Below are 16,810 nucleotides of genomic sequence, written 5' to 3' on the forward strand. Positions count from 1 at the left end.
AAAGTACAGGGGATACAATAGTAATAAAATCAAAGTACAGGGGGTCAATAGTAATTATCCCTTTTTGATTCTATTCAACTTATCAAAATAAATATTATAAAAAAATAAAGAGTTTTTTAAATATTATAAAATAAAAACTTTTTTTTTTTCATAGTTTCCAGTTAAATGGGCTAAAAAATTGTTGAGTATAATTTAAAATTATTCACTTTTTACTTTTTGTAAAATTTTAAATTATCTAAGGGCCTGTTATAGCCTGAACAGGCCCAGACTGAACTTTAATGGACTATGTTTGGGCTGGGAGTGGTTGAGCCCGCACCAACCCAAACCCAAACCGCAACTTGTTATAAACCGTTTTACAATCCGTTTTATAATTTTACATTAAATATTGGTTGAATCATCATATTACCATTAGATAATTGGTATAGACTATCGGAAAATTGAGCATGAATTTAAAGTCCAAATAGTATTCTATAAAGAACAATCAAAATGATTAAGCATCAATGCCCAATTGAATGTACCAAATTGTTTTAAATTAAATAAATATTTATCAAATCTAAATGTATTTCTTTGCACGTCAAGTTGAATATCACAAAAAAAAAGAGACGAATTTCATAGAAAATGAAAAATATCAACATTTATCACGAAACAATAGCCCAATTTCAAAACAATCAATTATAGGTCAAGTTGGAGCTTAAAAGGTTTTTAGTTTGAAGATTTGTTTTAGGACTTATCGGTAGAACTTGAGGAATGAATTTGCAATTTATATGTTACTATTTACTATTTGAGTTATTGATTTCTATAAGGTGGATGAAATTTTTATAATATAGAATGACTTCTTATTTTTTAATAGGAATTGATCAATAGAAATTTTGGCCCTTGTTGTAGGATGCTCAATTTCCCCCCCCCCCCATTTTATTGTATATTAATCGTTAGCGCAAACCGTTAGTTAACCTGAATCCAAATCGCATCAAACCGAAACTAACCCAAAACCATTATTTTACTAATAGACCGTGTTTAGATGGGGTGTTTTTGAACCCGAAACTGTTAAGTCTAACTCAAAACAGCCCCAAACTACAAAGTTGACATCTCTAATTCAAACTCAATTCATATATTGTTTTGTTTTTTTTTTTGGGTAAATTTCCATTTAAATTATTTTTGAACCCAAACACACCTTTCATATCGTAGGCAAGGTTTAAAGTATCCCTCGATACCATACGATACTAGCTGATACGAATCCATATTTGACCCAACCAATACGATACATCTCGATACGTCTCTTCATTAAATTACACTAAAATACATTAGCCAGAAAGATACAATACTCGATACAGGAAGATACATCTCTTAAAATCACCTGGCCGATACGATACTCGATACCGATACTTTAAACCTTGATCGTAGGGCTTTTGGAATGTATCGCAAGTTATCGACACTCTAGGCGAGTGTCGAATGGAATCGTTACTGACCGACCGATTCTTTTCGATTCCGCAATTTAAAATCGCCTGGCCTTTCACCGCGCGTGCTCCAAAAGAAGCTTGACAGAGTTCACTCACTCTTTTTTTTTGGTGAAGACAGAGTTCACTCACTCACTTGATTCCATTTCCACAAGATCGAAATACCCGCCTTTCAAATTCGATCCGATCGTGTAAGTGCAAATGGAAAAAGATCCAATATAAAAAGCCAAAGCCTTCCAGAAGTTCAAAGTTCAAACACCAAACGGTTGGCCAAAGATTTAGGAATGAGAGAGCTCGTTATCGTTGGCTCTTCCATTCTTTTCCCTCCAAACCCAACTCCTCCATCTCGCTACCCCAGCAGCAAGCACAAGCCCTCACTTCTCAGTTCCATCTCCAATTTCCCCCGTAAATTTTCATGTTTGTCCCCCGATCGAAACTCCAGTTTGGGTACTAGGCCTGAGCGTGCTCCCCTGCTCATCAATGTTGGTCAGGATCAGACGTCGCGGCAAGGGAGACATCTGAAATACTACGCTAACCTAGCCTCGAAGCTTGCCGAGGATGGTAGGCTTGAAGACTTCTTGATGCTTATGGAAAGCGTTTTGGTTCCAGGTTCCGAGATGGAGACTTCACAATTTGCTGCTTCCTTGAATATCAAGCTCGTCTCTGCTGGGATTTTGCGTTTTCTTCATCAGGGAAAATTTCAAACTGTTCTGGAGTTTCTGATTAAGGTTCAGAATCTAGGACTTTGCCCATCGGCGCTGTTTGATGAATCTGCTAAGGAGTTCCTGAAGCTAGAGTGTCGCCGACTTCTAGAAGCCGGTAAACTGGAGGAATTCGTTGATATGATGGACATTCTTGCCGGTAAATTCTCTTTAAGACGCTTTCATTTTTAGTTTGCACCCAATGCCGATGAGAGGATGCTTTAGATGCAAAATTCTTTGAAATACGCATAAACCCATCAAGAGCGGAGTTATTGAGCTATTGCTGATCTTTGTGTACAATAGGTCATGTTATTGGTTTAGCATTTATTGATCAGTATTTCAGCTGAAGTAGTATTTTCCACCCATATTCACCCTAAGCATTTATTTGGTGTAGGTTTCCGCTTCTACATTAAAGAATTTGTGGACCCACTTGAAATTGTTACAATGTGCGTTGAGAAATGTAACCCACAGTTGGCTGTAAGGTATGGCTGGATTGCTTTTCTGTAAATTTGTTGTTAGAAAGTTAGGTTGTTATTTTGTCTATTTTTCTTTAGAAGCTGCATTTTGTTTCTCTATATATTTAAAATTTTTAGGAACTGCTGAAGCTGGAATCGATTACTCCTACTACTTGTAGTTATTGAGTTCAACCCTCTTTGTCTGCATCAGACACTCAACATTTGCATCTGTATCCACGTAACGTAAGTCCTATCATTTATCTAATCCTTTGTCTCTGACCATTTTTGCAGGTATGCATGCTTGCTTCCAAATCCACATTTTTTGTTCAATTCCATCATTCATGAATTTGGAAAGAGACGGGATCTGGCATCTGCTTTCGTTGTATATGAAGCTTCTAGGAGCAAGTCAGACAAGCCTAATATGTATGTTTGTCGCACTATAATTGATGTTTGTGGTGTCTGTGGTGACTCTTTGAGATCTCGATACATTTATGAGGTAACTTTTTGTATGCTTTAGAAATTTTGAGGAAGTTATTTGTGGATGTTTCCTTCATATGTTAGAGAAACATTATGGGTGCTTTAATTTGTATCTGGCTTTGAATAATTATGCGTCTTTTATCTTGTACGCTCAAGTGCAGAATTATGATATTTGGATGGGAATTTATATATGCATATTTATGAATGAGGAGGTGTGGTGGCATGCTAGTGGATAGCTAGGTGGTGGAGTATGGGTTCAGCTGCAGATAAACATGTGGGCAGTTTTGGAAGTGTGCATCTTTCCCTTCATATTGCTTTGGTCTTTGTAGGTGAACTTATGATTCACAAATGGAGAATCCATGCATTACAGATATCAGAGAGTTGAAGTTTGATTACATCCAGCTGTTGTTTCCTGGGTCTTTAGATTTAATGGAAAACTTGATTTGATTGCAAGATAGATTAAAGTTTTCTCTGCTCTTGATGTTCTTCAACTTTTCATCTTTCATCTTTGACAAAAGGCTTGGTTCTGAAATTCATATCAATATATGTTTTTGAATATTCTTTTACTTTGTTTATTTATTTTCCAGAAATCCACTAAGATCTCTGTTTTTTTGTTCTTTTTTCTTTTATATAATATTTTCTGCAGGACTTGCTCGCTCAGAAGGTCATCCCCAATACTTACGTGTTCAACAGTCTCATGAATGTGAATGCCAATGATTTGAATTACACCGTATATGTCTACAAGCAAATGCAAGTAATGTGATATTTTTTCTGCCCCTTTAATCATAATCATTTCTATAACCAAATAGTAAATCTTATAATGGATTTTAATATACCTTCAATCCACATATCCAAAAATAAATTTACAAACTGATCGATTTTAGAAAGTTGACGGTATAAACTGTTTAGGTATCATTAACTTGATAAAATGAATGCATCACAACTCTTAAGCCTGACTAGGTAATAGCATTTCTGTATATTGGATTAGTGAGTCTGGGCTTTGCTTCTACTTGATTTTGACTTTTGATTGACGTAAGATGACATTGTTGGCTTTGGGGCTTAGATTTGCTGCCACCCTTCTCCCCCTTTTGAAATTGTTGTTTGAATTTCAATGTTTGGATATGCATTATATTTTACCAACAATTATAGGTCAGCTTTATCCCTACTAATGGGCCAGTCAGCACTATTTGATGTCCTACTGTTATACAAGGCCTAAACTAATGGATGTTTCTTTTACAAAGCTTCAAATAATCATTTAGTTTAAAGCTGCATAGGCCTATTTATATTGCAGATATTGAATATTGAACAAATTAATGTACATTTCACATGGTATATTGTGAATCTGATTCATTCTGTATATTCAGAACCTAGGTGTTATCCCAGATGTGGCATCCTATAATATACTCTTAAAGGCATGCTCTCTTGCTGAGAGGGTTGATTTGGCTCAAGACATTTACAAAGAAATAAAGCATATGGCATTAAAAGGGGCACTGAAATTGGATGTGATCACATACAGTACAATAATTAAGGTATGCATTTATTTTTGTCAGATGTTACAATCATAATCAAAAGCATCTTTGCAGGAGAGTATACTGTCATAATATTCTATATTATTTCTTCTCCATGTGGAAGTTGAGATTCAGTTACTGAGGTGCTTTTGTTCAATGCATTATTTCATTGAGTTCCAGGTCTTTGCAGATGCAAAGATGTGGATATTGGCTCTGAAAGTCAAAGAAGACATGCTTTTGTCTGGTGTCACTCCGAATTTAGTTACGTGGTCTTCATTGATCAACGCATGTGCCAATGCGGGTCTTGTAGAAAAGGCAATTCAAATATTTGAAGAGATGCTTCTTTCTGGTTGTGAACCTAATTCGCAGTGTTGCAACATTCTTCTTCATGCTTGTGTTGAGGCATGTCAGTATGACAGAGCTTTTCGTATGTTCCAGTCTTGGAAGGAGAGTGGTGTCTGGAAGATTTGTGATTTTAAAGGCAGAAACAGAAACACACACAATCTAGTTACCATGCAGACAGGTCATGCAACTGAAGATAATGATATGCCAGGTGGTGTCTCTGATCCACATTCTTCGAACTTCATTAAACTGGTACCCTTTAGACCTACAACTACGACATATAATATTTTGATGAAGGCCTGTGGTACTGATTACTACCGTGCTAAAGCTTTGATGGAGGAGATGAGGACAGCAGGTCTCTCTCCCAATCACATTAGCTGGTCGATATTGATTAATATTGGTGGAAGCACTGGAAATGCTGGGGGCGCTATGCAGGTGAGCATGCTTTGTTGTTTTTGACTTCTTGTTGATGGTGCTATAAAATTCTAAAATATAGATGATACGTTTTAAAACTAAATGTCTCTCTCTGCTTTGGAGTTAAGTACTAATAAATTACTTCTGTTACCATGCTTAACTGAGCCTCTTGTCAAGCAAAATTGAGGCATGATACTGTAGAGTTAATTTTGGATGTTCCTATGAGAGGGCTGGGCTGCCCAGATATCTAGATGGAAGGCTCTGGCATTTCCTTGCCATGCAAAGAAGTCTTCATACCTTAGCCAGGCTGAAGGTAGCAGCGGCACATGCTGTTCAGGGAGTGAACTATATTGTGTTCCTCCTGAAGGAGTTGGCTTTCAGCTGTGTTTCATTTCGATTTAAGTGTTTTCTTAACAATTGCATCCTCTGGCTTGTGGGCCTAAACACATCATGCATGATAACATAATACTACTTAGATACTTATTTTTGATTCTTGCTTTATCTTTTGATAATCTCCAGAGTTGTTTCCCATGGCTAAATCATTATGCATTTGGTAGCCTACTTAGTTCCTGCACTTCTTTTCCCTTTCATTTTTTGTTGTTGTCGTATAGTCTTCATCTGAAAGGTTTGCATATGAGTGTTGAGTCTTTTTCATTACTGACATATTGTCCCACCTTCTCCCGCTTAGGCTCTGAATACAATGCAAGATGCCGGAATTGAACCCGACGTTGTTGCATACACGGCAGCCATCAAGGTTTTCCCCCTTACTCGAGAATGACTCATTAAGTCAGTTCATTGATCAATGTTTGGCCATCAAATGTGTAAAGTTGTTTCATTCTGTCACTAACTTTGGTTCCTTAAGCTGACAGTACCTGCTCTTTCTTTCACAGGCTTGTGTAGAGAACAAAAATTTGAAGAAAGCATTTTCATTATTCGAAGAAATGAAAAAACATAGAGTGCAACCAAATCTGGTGAGCTGCAAATGCCTCCTAAGCTCATATATTTCTTCCATATGTTAAAGACACATACTTTATTTGCACTTACATGTTTGAATTCCTTCCTAAATAAGAGGCATAGTCTTATGTTGGATATGGTCAAAGATTGTAGCACTCTTCCCACCCCCAAAAAAAAAAAGAAAAGGGAAGCTGTCACTCTCTCTACATTATGATGTAGAAAGAGTTCCATATTACCAATGCATCTCCTTCACAAACACAAAATAACGATAATCTAAGCAATGATATGCTCTTCCTCTTTGCCCCATCCTTTTTTTTTCCGGTGGGTTGAGGTGCGTGGAGGGGCTACTGTAATTATTATTTGCATGCTATCACATACAATTACACAAACGGATTTTCATCTCCTGAGATTCATCTAGGGAATAAAAACAAGACAAAACAAAAGCATTGTGAGAAGAGTTATGCATGTTGTCATTTCAGGTGACATATAATACACTTCTAAGAGCCCGCAGCAGATATGGTTCTGTACACGAAGTACAGCAATGCCTGGCTATATATCAAGATATGAGGAAAGCAGGGTGAGTCGAGCATCTCTAAATGTGTTTTTCATGTTACTATTGATTTGGTCCTATCCAGTAGTTGCAAATAAATATGTGATGCAATCAAAAGAGCCCAACAGACCCAAAACAGTACAGCATACAACTCAGAAGAACTTGATAAATGTGCAAATCAACTCAAAGATAACTGATGTCAAGATCCTTTCACAAGACTTATCAGCTAAAAAATTCCTCAGTTACTGCACTGAAGAAAATCAACTTCCAATCTAGATTGGCTGGTCAATGATTCTGCAAGAAAAGGGTTGACTAAGCCCCTTAAACCGGTGAAGAAAAAAAAGTCTTCTTGGAACTAAAGAAAAACAAGATTAATAAATGGACATATTCTTCTTTCTCAAATTGAATGCAGTTGGACTCTGATACATGAGAGAATGCTAAATAAAACTCTATAGGTCAACCTTTTTAACAAAATTTTGAAACCCCAACGTGGTACATTACAAAATTTCAATAGATAACGTGATAGTAATGTAATCTGGAGATCCTCAATGTAGATCCAAGATCTTCACAGGAAGCAAAGGAAATTGCAGTGTATGAAAATAAGCTGCTGATAGCACCCTTTATGTGCACTTATTTTGATGTCTCAACTCCCTTTAATAGCTTAATGTCTCTGTCTGAAGCTGCAAGGGTTAATGCAAACATGCATGTGCAGGTACAATTCCAATGACTATTACCTCAAGCAATTAATTGAGGAGTGGTGTGAAGGAGTAATACACAATAGTAATCAAAATCGAGTCCTGGCCTCAGGAAGTTTTTCCATCAGAACTGATCTAAAGAAACCTCAGAGTTTTCTTCTTGAAAAAGTTGCTGGTCACTTGCAAAAGGATATCGCTGAGAGTCTTGTGATGGATCTTCAGGGCCTTACCAAGGTACATTTGATATATATGGTGCAAAGGAAACTCAGACTTAGTTAAGCAACTGAAACATCATCTTAGACTACTGTTGAAAATGGAACGTAGCTGCATCGTTTGCTAACCAAGTCAAATGCAGATCATGATAGTTCTGTGATATATTCAATTAATGCAGTCTTTGGAGTGGAACCTACTATGGATCTCCAACTCTTGTTTTCTAGACATGATTTGGAAAGCCATCTTCTTCAATGTCAGATCCAAGCTCCAGATGTTACCCCTTGGACTGCTTGATGATACCGGCATGTTGATGATAAATGTAATAACATTAAAACAACAAAGGGTGTCTCAATGCATGACCCTCCTGCCACTGTAGGGTCTAGGGAGGCTCATGATGTCTACAGCCTTACCCCATCTTTCTGGGGAGGTTGTTTCCTGACCTCTAGGTCGCAATGGAGCAACCTTACCATAATGCCGAGGTCCATCCTCAACTAAAACTATTAGTGTTAAATCTCCAACCTAAAACAGGATGCTAAAAATTTTCAGTCAACTTACTACAAAATTAGGACACAGGTTATCTTAGACTACTAAAATTTTCTTACTGAAATAGTAATATTCTGAATTACCGTAAATAGCATTCACAGTCTACTGAAATAGTGATCTGAAATTGTTAAAATAAGTGTAATAAAAATTTCACAAAGCAGTATACTAACAATGTGACAATAATCTTGTGTCAGTCTACTTTGAAATACCACTTATGCATTTAGTGGTTCAGCATTGATGTAGGATATTGGGGATCTTACTTGTGTCCACTGAGACAGACCGGACAGAGCAGCTTTTCTTTGATTAGACAAAATTGTCACTTCTGTTCTATGATGAGAATAAAAGGAGCAATTTTTCAGATTTATGAGAATAATATAAAAGGACTACAAAACAAGTAGGTTTCCGACACATAGTAAAACCTACTTGTTTTGTGATTCATTTTTTTGTCTTGTAGGTCTTGGCAATTTCCCTCCCAACTAACCTATATCATTGTGTGTAACTTATTTCATGATTGTTCCGAACCGATGGATCTTTTTCATTAATTATGGGTTAAAAAGTTAAAACCAAAGGAGGCAGATGTATATGCTCTTGTTTGTTTTCTTATTTCTTCCTGCATCATTGTCAACAGGTTGAAGCTCGTATTGTTGTTCTTGCAGTTTTGTGGATGATCAGAGAGAGCTGCACTCTAGGTCTGAACTATTTCAATAACACTTTACTCAAATACAAATGTTTGTTACTCAATTGCTCAATCTAGTATGCTTCATAAATTAATACTAACAACTCCTCCTTGGTCTGGAATCATGTCACAGAAGGGTGCATGAATGTGTTTTGTCAACAGTGTCACAAAATTTGATCTTCCTTTAGTTATATGTATTTTTTATGTTGTGTGCTCTTCTGCCTACAATTTGTACATTGTTTCAGCATCAGAGCTTGACCTTGCCACCATGGTTTTGTTGTTTTGGTCAATGATAGAGGCTTAGGAGATTGATGTAGGCCAATACAGGGTTTGGGAAAATTCAAATTGCAAGATATAGGAATATGAATTTTATGGTTTAGTATTTGGATGGTAACTCGTTAGAATTTTTTATGCTTTAGAATATGACTAATAATTCAATTGGAGTTCAGGGGATAAAAGAATAGTAAATAAATATATTAATAGAACTTAAGGATAACCACCTTTTACCTGCTTAATGCCACCTACCTTGAAATTAATTGGCTTTCTGCTTAAATCCCGTATCCCTTTGAAACAACTGAGCTGTATATCATTCAACTGAAACATCAGGATTATACTTAGTGGTATTTACCCAACAATATTTCACAAGTTTCTTACCTGGACAAAAAATCAATCGTCCATTTCAACATACATCCATGGTTGATTTCCAAGCAAATGGAGGAAATGCTTCGTGGTGGGTTTTGGGTATGTTATGGGTAGATAAGGGCAAGATAAATTTGCAAAGGAAAGTAGGAAGATGATGAACACAAAATAGAGCAATAGGATAAAAGATTTTTTGAGTACAAGATAAGTACTTTCTGGGACAGCACATATAGATCAACACAGTGAACACACACCCTAGGCAAAGAATCTGATTATGTAGATGAAAATGGGATGACAGTGCAGGAGTAGTGGCAACAGGTGGAATCAGCTTCTGATAGTTTCCATGCACTTGTGGTGCTGACTAGAACGGAGCAGACGAATCAGCAAGAGGGGCATATAGCAGGAGTAGGAGTAGAGCTATGTAATTTAGCTTCCAACAATGACTCTAGAACAATACGAGGTAGTTTATAAAAGTTTCCATCCATACTTCATCACTGATAAATTGTTAAGTAGATCATAACACCGCTTATAGGAGAAGAATACCAAAACCAAAGAAAAGTACATTTAACAGAAAATTTATCTAGTCCATAACAAAGCACACAAACAAAACAAGGGCAGCCAAAAACTTTAGGTAATATAAACTAGGAATTTGGAGAATTGCTGAAAATGGGGACTAATTTTGAAGAGCCAAGGATGTCATATGTTCGATGAGATGGCGAGCTGTCAACACAACATCTCCCTGATAAATTCTTAAGACATTCATAAAAAATTCAGGATGAGTCAATTTCCAGTAAATGCTTGTTTTTTCCGCTCTTAACGTCATTCTGTATGGCAGTATTTCAGCAATTGATCTGATAAGAAATTTTGCACTTTGAGTGTGCAAACTGAGTTTCCATTTCATTATGAAATCGTTTAAAAAAAATAAAAATTTAACTGATTGTCAGAACTATCCTTAACAAATATACCATGTCGTATAAACATGACCATCTGCAAAGGTCACAGAATAAGAAAAACACCAGTTAACTCTTAATATGAAACAGCCCTCAAATATAAAGTTGAACGACTCCCAAGAAATCATGAGAGGGAGAAGTAGGGCAATGATGCTTGTCAAGCTCACGCACCTCACACACAATACAAGAAACTTGCAGCTGAGAACCATATGTTGAAGTTTGGGGAGCCTTGTCCCAACTAAATGGGGTTGGCTACAATGGAACCCTGCCTTCTAATCAGCTCTATTTAAGGCCATACTAAATACAAGGGCTAAGTTATGCATATCCTTTCTCACCACTTCTCTTATGGTTAATCTTAGGTCTGCCCCTATTTCTTCTAATTCTGTCAATCTGGATTAAATCACTTCTTTATATAAGGGCATTTGACGACCTCCATTGAACATGGCCGTGCCAACTTAATCAACTTTCTTGTAGCTTATCATTTATCCTCCTAGACCAGCTCTTATATGATCTTAACTTATCCTGCCTAGTTCTGCCACTCATCCATTTTAGCATCCTTATTTCTGCTAGACTGAGTTTAACTATATGATGTTTCTTAACTGCTGAACGCTCTAGACCATACATGGCACTTGGTCGTACAACTTTGTCATAGAATTTTCCTTTCACCTTTAAAGGAATACGTCCCTATTTATAATGTCAGTGAAATGAGGAGGAACACAAGTAGCAGCGTCAACCATAGGAGGAATCACTGTCAAAGTAGTATAACCCATCATTCTCAGGCCCAAAACACAACAAGATAGATTCAAGGTGATATAACAATTTGGTTTCTTGGTTATTTGACTTGCGGAGAAGTTTCGAAGGCAAGTAAGGTACATGAAGTATCTAGATAATGTGAGGAAGTTGGGAAGGAGACACAACACCAAGACTAGAGATTGTGGTAGAACCATAGAAGATCCATAAGTGAAAATGACTAAGACTCTAGAAAGATGATGAGACTTTTAAGGGAAGAAAGTAAAAAGTAAATTTGACCTGGTAACCATTTGTGATAAAGCACTAGAATGACTAACCCAGGTTGTAGGAAATAAAGAGGTAAAAAGTGTAGCAGTTCTGAATGAACAATATGGCAGCAAACCAGTAAATGAGGAAGTGAATGATTCAAGTTGTTGACGTGTCAATAATTGACTAAACAGATCATCACTAGATGCATAAGTTGACCGAATACCTTCAGGTTAGATAGCTAGATTAGTAATCATTAGACGACAGTGTCAGAATCCCATCAGTCAGTAAAATGTTTACCAATTATCTTTCTCTCCATTGGGGTTTGCCATCTTTTATCCAACTTTTATCACATCATGTTGACCTTGTTGCAGTCAGTACACTATTGTAAGGCTTGGTCAATTTGCTGACCTCAACCGGCTCCACACCCTAGACCTCTCCCACAAACCCAGAACATTGTCCTTGATTGAGAGAAGAGAATAAGCAAACAATTTGTCACATGACTCATTTATGCTAACTAAAACAAAGAAATACAGTATCAATTAGTCTTACTGTCTTGGGTTAAGCACCTTGTATTTGTGTAGTAATACAGGTGTTTATAACATCGAGCATCCTTTCGCTATAAAAGGCTATGCTACCATTGCCTTATGCAAAATCAAGCAATAACATGAAACAGAAATTATGTAAGACTAAATTACTTATGTGGTGCATTAACCAATTAATGCTTAATTTCTTAACACAACATAACATAAAGAAGGAAATCTAATGTCTCGAAACAGAATTGACTAGATATAAAGTATGGAACCTGCACTGTGTACCTCGTGGATATATAGCAAATCCAGTTCGAATTGCTACCACACCAATTCTTTTATGGCCTAGATTTGTCATCACGGCCTATTTGAGTGATGGAGTTCCCTTTTTCTGCTTTGTCTGTAATGAACTGAAGGGTCTGATCCCAAGCAGATATTATGAGGGTTTTCATTTAGATATGTACAAGCAGCATCATGCTTACAAATTTTAAGTGAAGTTAAAAAGAAGGCTTGTTTTGTTGGTAGTAGATTTTTTCTTCCTGCTTTCTAGCATTGGATATAATATATCTTCTCTGGCTGGACAATTGATTGTAAATTACGTGGGTCAATTTTGGATCCAAGTAAGAGTGCAATTCGGCAGCTAGGTGACATTTTTGAAGAAACCCAGTCCAGCTCAAGTTACTTATCCCAGAACATCCAGGACCTGCACCAATATTGCAGCAGAGATTTCTGCAGCATTTAACCCCAGCTCTAGATGGCAATCCGCAGCCTCTACGATCACAATATAAGCCTGCTTGCATGCAATTATCCATCTATAGTATTGTGCATGTATATTAGATTACTGAACTGTAAACTGAGCTGGGGCCAACCCTAGCCCACAAAAGCCTCACGGGTATTTCCAAACCGTAGCACAGCTGGGCCAAGCTAAGGCTTGGATTCTTTACGCATAAGTTGTACCGCCTAAATCCAAGTAGAGGCTGATTTAGTTTGTTGAACATGGTGACGAGTTGTATTGGTGATATGTAATCAAACACTCTAGCAAAAATGCCAAATCAACCCTGGGCTATTTGTAAATCAGTATGGTGTTGGAACTTGGAACAACCTTTGAGCCTATCTGATTTCACATACAGGAACTTATATCATCCCATCACCAAAAAGACTCCCTGAGTGTGTGATCCGAAAGCACCTGTTTTGCATGCATCTTGTTAGTCTGGAGATTGGGACATTAACTTTTTTGCCCCCAAATCCCAACACCCTTCCCTTCATTCCTGCCCGCTGTGTTAAAGAAAGTTCGACAGTATCACTGATTTATGTGCTTTATGATTTTATCATAATTATACATCATCCATACCACTGTTGTTCTATCATCTAGTATCTTCTTTCACCAAGCAGTTTTTTTGGTTGTAGGACATCCAATCAAAGATGACATGATCCTCATTCTGGGAAACAAGGAACAAGCTACAGGTCTCGAAAACTATGTTTCTGAGGTGCACAGCGCAGTGGTCAAGCTTCTGCAAGATGAACTGGGCTTAGATGTCATCCTAGAACGACCAAGAAATCCATTTACTAGAAATGATCTTGGAGGCCCTTGCGACCTAGACATGAACGACAAGCTGCCTATTGACTTGGAACCCTTGGCCAGAAGACCTGTAGTTTTACAGAGGCTGAAGGTGACAAGGAAGTCATTGTATCAATGGTTACAGAGAAGAGTGGTTATCACTAAAAGATAAGTACCACACGGCTTCCAAAACCAGTTTTGCCTGTAAATTTGTGCATTTGTTACAACATGTACAGATGCTATGAGTCAATTGGAAATATTTTGTACAGCTGATGCAGAGTAAAAGTCGAAACTAACTTCACTTTTTTGGGTCTTCCTTTTTTTTTCCTTAGCAGCTTCAAATTGTTTTGAAAAACAATTGCATTAGCCTGAACATCACTTCATAGTGTGCCATCAGTTTTGCTCTTGAACAAAAAGAACGTTAAATTATTCATAGATGTACAGGTTTCTTTTTTCCCCTTTTGAGAGGTTGAATACATCTAGTTTTACTGATATTCTGTTACAATGTTGAAGTTGAAGCTTCGGGTGTAATATCTGCACAAACATGCAGTGAGTGCCAAAATGCTAATATGAGATGCTAGGCACCAACGTTCTTGTTTCAAACTCACTCAAACAAAATGGGCATATATATAAAACTCAAGTTGGTTCTGATTTCCAATCTAAACAACCATTTTAGAATTTTATATCATATGATGTAAGGAAGCAAAAGCAGAGGAACACCAAAAATGCAATCTAATGTATTTTAGTTGTTCTTACATGACACAGATGTATAAAGTGAGCAAAACAGTCTCAATTCCCAACAAGAAGAGGGTGGCAATTTGTTTTAATACAGCACAGCTTACTGTCTCTCGCTTTCCTTTTTCATTCATAACCAGTCCTCCTGTTGTAGCTTAAGGGGCAAATACACTTCTGATAAGTACTGGAAACCGAAGGTACTCAGTGCCTGAATTTCTGCCTTCTGCTTGGTCTTCACCATCAAAGACAACTCCTCAACCCACCCAGGATTCTTCTTCACGAAATCCTCCTCCAGCATATCCTTACCAGTCTTAATATCCTGCTCTGTCATGGGCAACCTACACTGGTCTGGTATCTTATACTTGTCCAAATCACTTGGCCTAATTCCTAACCACTTGATATCAGGTGTAGTCAGATTCGCACTATCATACGACATGTTCTTTGATCCACACCCATAAACAGATAGAATCTTCAATCCATATGGATCACTATCCACAAGTGCTAGTACTGGAAGCTTCAGTTCAGTCTTCATCTTCCTCAAAAACAACCTCGTTGCCACATCTGGCTGCCCTTTGGCAGTAACAATAATGCATGGGAATCGATTATAGAAGCGATCCTCAGCCAATCTCATGTAAGCAGCATCCTTCTCTACCAGAAGAATGAAGAGAGCGTCACTCTGCATATCCCCTACCCGATCGATGTTGGGAGGAATAGCCTTTCCGCCCATACCCATTTTGGTGCAATCGATCATATCACCATTGTCGCTAAAAATAAGCCTTCCAACAACAACACCCTTCTCTGCAGCGACGACATTGAGGCTGGACCTGGTACATCCAAGCAGGCAAGAAACATCGTCAAGCACGGCATCAGACTGGCTTTGGTCTTGGAAGAGCTTGACGTCAGTGTAGAAGAGGTCTCGCTTGGTGACATGAATGTTCTTGAGGCAGAGCTGGTGAACGAGCTGCAGAATACGAGTCGTAATGGTGGTCTTGCGGACGGTGGATACGTTCGCATAGGGGCGAATTGAGGTCTTGTCCTTGAGAACGATACGATCAAGCTCAGGAATGTACAATTGGTTAGCGTTGCCACGGGCAGGGATGTCGAAGGAGAAGCCGGAACCGGAGAGTATGGATTGCGTGATGCGGAGGATGAGGCGTTCGATGGCGTCTTGAACGGATGGGAGATCGAGGTCTGCAACTTCACGGCAGGTGAAGGAGAGATCAAGGTCCGAGAGGGTTAGGGTTTTCTGAGAGGTGGAAGCATTGGATCGATGAGATTCTGTGAGCTTTGCAAGGCTTGAGAGGATGACCTTGTCTGGTTTCAATTTCTTCTTGAAGGGCAAGGTCTCGCTTCCGACGTTGTCTTCTTCGTCGGAGCTGTCACCAGTTCGCCGCCGTTTCTTCTTGTCCACCATTTGCAAAATCTCTTCAAACACAGAAGAAGAAGAAGAATGGCGGGAAATGCGAACATTAGATTTAGGGCATCTAAATATCATGAAACCTGTGGTCACGTATAAGGTAACGGTAACGGAAATTTTCTTTTTACTTTTTAGGTAATTTTCATCTGTGGACCCCTAAGGTTTGGTCCATGTAACTTTTAGTCCGAAAAGAGTTCCTTTTGGCATATGGCTCCATTGAGGTTTCTAAAAACGACTAATTAAGGATAAATCATATTTTAATGACCAAAATATCGTGCAATGGTCAAGATTGAACTATGTATATCATTTCGATCTAACGATTTATGCTAAAAATACAAATTATAATTACAATTTTAATCTTTTTATTTTATATTCAAAGGATGTTAAAATTTCAAATTTACAAACTTATATCCCTTGATTGAACCTATGAAATCTCATTCCCTTAGGCAAGAAAAGAAAACCCTACTTCGAAGAATACGGAGATCCTGCAACCAGGATCTGAAACTATCATATCAACTTATATCATCTTTAATGGAATAAATACCACATGTTCAGAGCTTCAAAGGGAAGTGGGGTTCTTACCAAAACCAAGCTTACAGATCTCCCAACCCATCTCACGGATCTCTCTGCCTTCCCCTGTTTTTCTAATAACCCACTTTTTAGTACTCGTCTATTCCATCTCCCAAACCCTCATAGATGCTCTTTCCCTCGCTAGAAATTGTTGCCATGCCAGTCTCTTTAGTGGTAAGCTTGGACCCAGAGCTACATCGACGTAGTAACAGCTAAGCTTCAGCAGCACATCAAGTACTGTGACAACTTGATCAGAAGCGCGCCCAGTACCCAATTTCAATATTGGCTAATTTGTTCAATCCAACAGATGCTGCAACCTGATTAAAGCTTCAGGTGACTCTGTTTACTTGCATAAATTTTTTGTGCATCTCAGTAATTGAATCCCGCTTAAATGAATTCATGGAGGAAAGGAATTTGAAAACTTGAAGTGATG

General features: G+C 37.9%; 2 protein-coding genes across 3 annotated transcripts; one reads left to right on the top strand and one right to left on the bottom strand.

The window, feature by feature from the left end:
• The first annotated feature begins 1,603 nt into the window (after positions 1-1,603).
• On the top strand, positions 1,604-14,037 carry LOC149027073 (Tetratricopeptide repeat (TPR)-like superfamily protein). Of its 2 annotated transcripts, none has more exons than XM_089158883.1 (12): positions 1,604-2,315; positions 2,550-2,637; positions 2,902-3,106; positions 3,734-3,841; positions 4,452-4,616; positions 4,770-5,372; positions 6,040-6,105; positions 6,242-6,322; positions 6,785-6,882; positions 7,568-7,784; positions 8,935-8,995; positions 13,505-14,037. In XM_089158883.1, exons 1-12 carry the CDS (start codon positions 1,739-1,741, stop codon positions 13,825-13,827), a joined length of 2,592 nt encoding a protein of 863 aa, XP_089015009.1. In that variant the 5' UTR covers positions 1,604-1,738; the 3' UTR covers positions 13,828-14,037. The 2 variants fall into 2 exon arrangements, with proteins under 2 accessions (XP_089015009.1, XP_089015013.1); XM_089158887.1 differs by having other exon boundaries at positions 4,776-5,372.
• Positions 14,038-14,264: 227 nt separating this feature from the next.
• On the bottom strand, positions 14,265-15,832 carry LOC149027074 (DNA topoisomerase 6 subunit A-like). Its single transcript, XM_089158897.1, has one exon. The coding sequence runs from the start codon at positions 15,802-15,804 to the stop codon at positions 14,521-14,523; it is 1,284 nt and encodes a 427-aa protein (XP_089015023.1). The 5' UTR covers positions 15,805-15,832; the 3' UTR covers positions 14,265-14,520.
• Positions 15,833-16,810: the final 978 nt, after the last annotated feature.

This window comes from Hakea prostrata, chromosome 1 (genome assembly GCF_041222555.1).
Source record: "Hakea prostrata isolate BN-2017 chromosome 1, UWA_Hpros_2, whole genome shotgun sequence".
Lineage (NCBI taxonomy): Eukaryota > Viridiplantae > Streptophyta > Magnoliopsida > Proteales > Proteaceae > Hakea > Hakea prostrata.